We start from the raw sequence: 1859 nt of genomic DNA, 5'->3' as shown, positions 1-1859 counted from the left end.
TTAAAATAAAATAAAAGGGAAAAGAAGATTAGAAAACCATAAGAGTTTTAGAAACCAAAGGACAATATTTATCAAAGAAAATTACCATGGATTGAAATTTGACTTTTCGTAAACCAAGAGACCATTTATGTAATTTTGTATAATAAATTTTTGTTATTGAAAAAGGAGAGTTGTAGATACTCTTATAATAGAACGGTGAAAATGTAAAATCAAATAAGCAATGAAGAACAAACGATTTTCCTTATCTTGTTTTCCCACCATAGAACACCACCAACATCAATCCACTCATTTTCACATGTTCTCCAATGGCAACTTTCCACCCCCAACATCCTACTTGAAATTTTCACAAAAATGGCAGCGACGGCCTGCTCTTACCATTCAGCACTCCTACCTTCTTCACCCAATTTCCGCCACCACCATCGCCACCCGCCAGTAAAAACCAGAGTTTCGACTTCAAACAAGGGATTGACACGCACAAAGTACCAAAAAGGAACTATAAAATGTGCACGAGAGTTTTCAGACTTCGTCGGAGGAGATCTTCTAAAGCCTGATCTTGGAAAATGGCTATCAGATGTCGAAGAGCACAAAGCCATTGCTATATATCCTCCACATGAGGGAGGCTACGAAGGCCGGTATCTTAATCGGCTTCGGTACCAAGGCTACCGGTTCTTGGACCTATCAGCTCGTGGTCTAGGCGACCCAGAGACGACATTAACCAAGATTCACCCAGTTTGTCCTGTGAGTTCTTCGTTTTGCACCTCATTATCTCTTCACTTTCATGGTTGTCGATAAAAAAAGGTAAAAACTCTTTGAAATACACAGGCTCATATTGGAAAGCAGCCGATTGCAAGGTGGTATTTTCCACCGGAGGTTGATTATCGGCTATCTTTGCTTCCTCCAGATGCTAAAGGTTTGGTGGTCTGGATCCTAGAAGCGAAGGTTAGTTTAAACACAACTTAACTTGAACTTTTGTGTTAATTATTATAATTTTTCTTCAAGATCCAACACATGAAGTCATGAACACAATCCAAAATTGTTTTTCTCGTTGCAGGTTCTCTCAAAAGCAGAACTGCAATTTCTTGCACTGCTCCCTACACTCCGGCCCAAAGTTAGGGTCATCGCAGAATGTGGTAACTGGTATGCTATTTTGAAAATCTTTAGCTTTAAGGTCTCATGATCATTTTACTACTGAGCTATGGGGCATAGAACCAAGTTTCTAAGCTTCGTTCCATAATTATCTAACTGAGGCGGCATTTACAGGAGAAAATTCGTGTGGACACCGCTCAAGGACATTGCAGGATTAACAGCAAATGAAGCTTTATGATCTAGCTTTATGTACGAAATCAAACTATTTTACAAGCCCAAAAAGTCAGTGTTCTTGATGAACACCATGTGTATACACAGAAATTTATGAACATGAAAGTTTATTTACGTAGTCAATGATTCATTCTTGATGCATGTAATTATGGCATTGTATCTTAAGTATTTCAATTGGAATCTGGAAATGTCTTTCTCAAATTTAAATCAATGTGAATCATTACATTTATACATGAAAGAGGGAAAGCTAAACTACTAACCAACATAACAACTTCAAGCTAACAAACAACTTAAGAGACATAAACATCCTTTATCTCTAAATTACAATAACACCCTATAATATTCCCCCTCAAGATGGAGACATTCTTGTGACCCATCTCGATGACAAAAGGTTGAAGCTTGGTACTTGGTAAAGGCTTTGTAAACTTGTCTGCAAGTTGTAATGATGATCGAATTGGAAGTAATTTGATTGTTTTTTCAACCACTTTTTCACGAACAAAATGACAATCCATTTGTATGTATTTTGTTTGTTCATGGAAGGT

General features: G+C 37.4%; 1 protein-coding gene across 1 annotated transcript; it reads left to right on the top strand.

Annotated features, from left to right (window-relative positions):
* The first annotated feature begins 250 nt into the window (after positions 1-250).
* NDHN (NADH dehydrogenase-like complex N) lies at positions 251-1524 on the top strand. Its single transcript, XM_078972005.1, has 4 exons — positions 251-738; positions 823-939; positions 1052-1137; positions 1261-1524. The coding sequence occupies exons 1-4, from the start codon at positions 352-354 to the stop codon at positions 1322-1324; spliced, it is 654 nt and encodes a 217-aa protein (XP_078828131.1). The 5' UTR covers positions 251-351; the 3' UTR covers positions 1325-1524.
* Positions 1525-1859: the final 335 nt, after the last annotated feature.

Source organism: Lactuca saligna, chromosome 8 (genome assembly GCF_052625555.1).
Source record: "Lactuca saligna cultivar CGN05327 chromosome 8, ASM5262555v1, whole genome shotgun sequence".
In the NCBI taxonomy this organism is placed as follows: Eukaryota; Viridiplantae; Streptophyta; class Magnoliopsida; order Asterales; family Asteraceae; genus Lactuca; species Lactuca saligna.
Note: the sequence above shows the minus strand (reverse complement) of the source record. Positions and strands in the feature narration are given on the sequence as shown.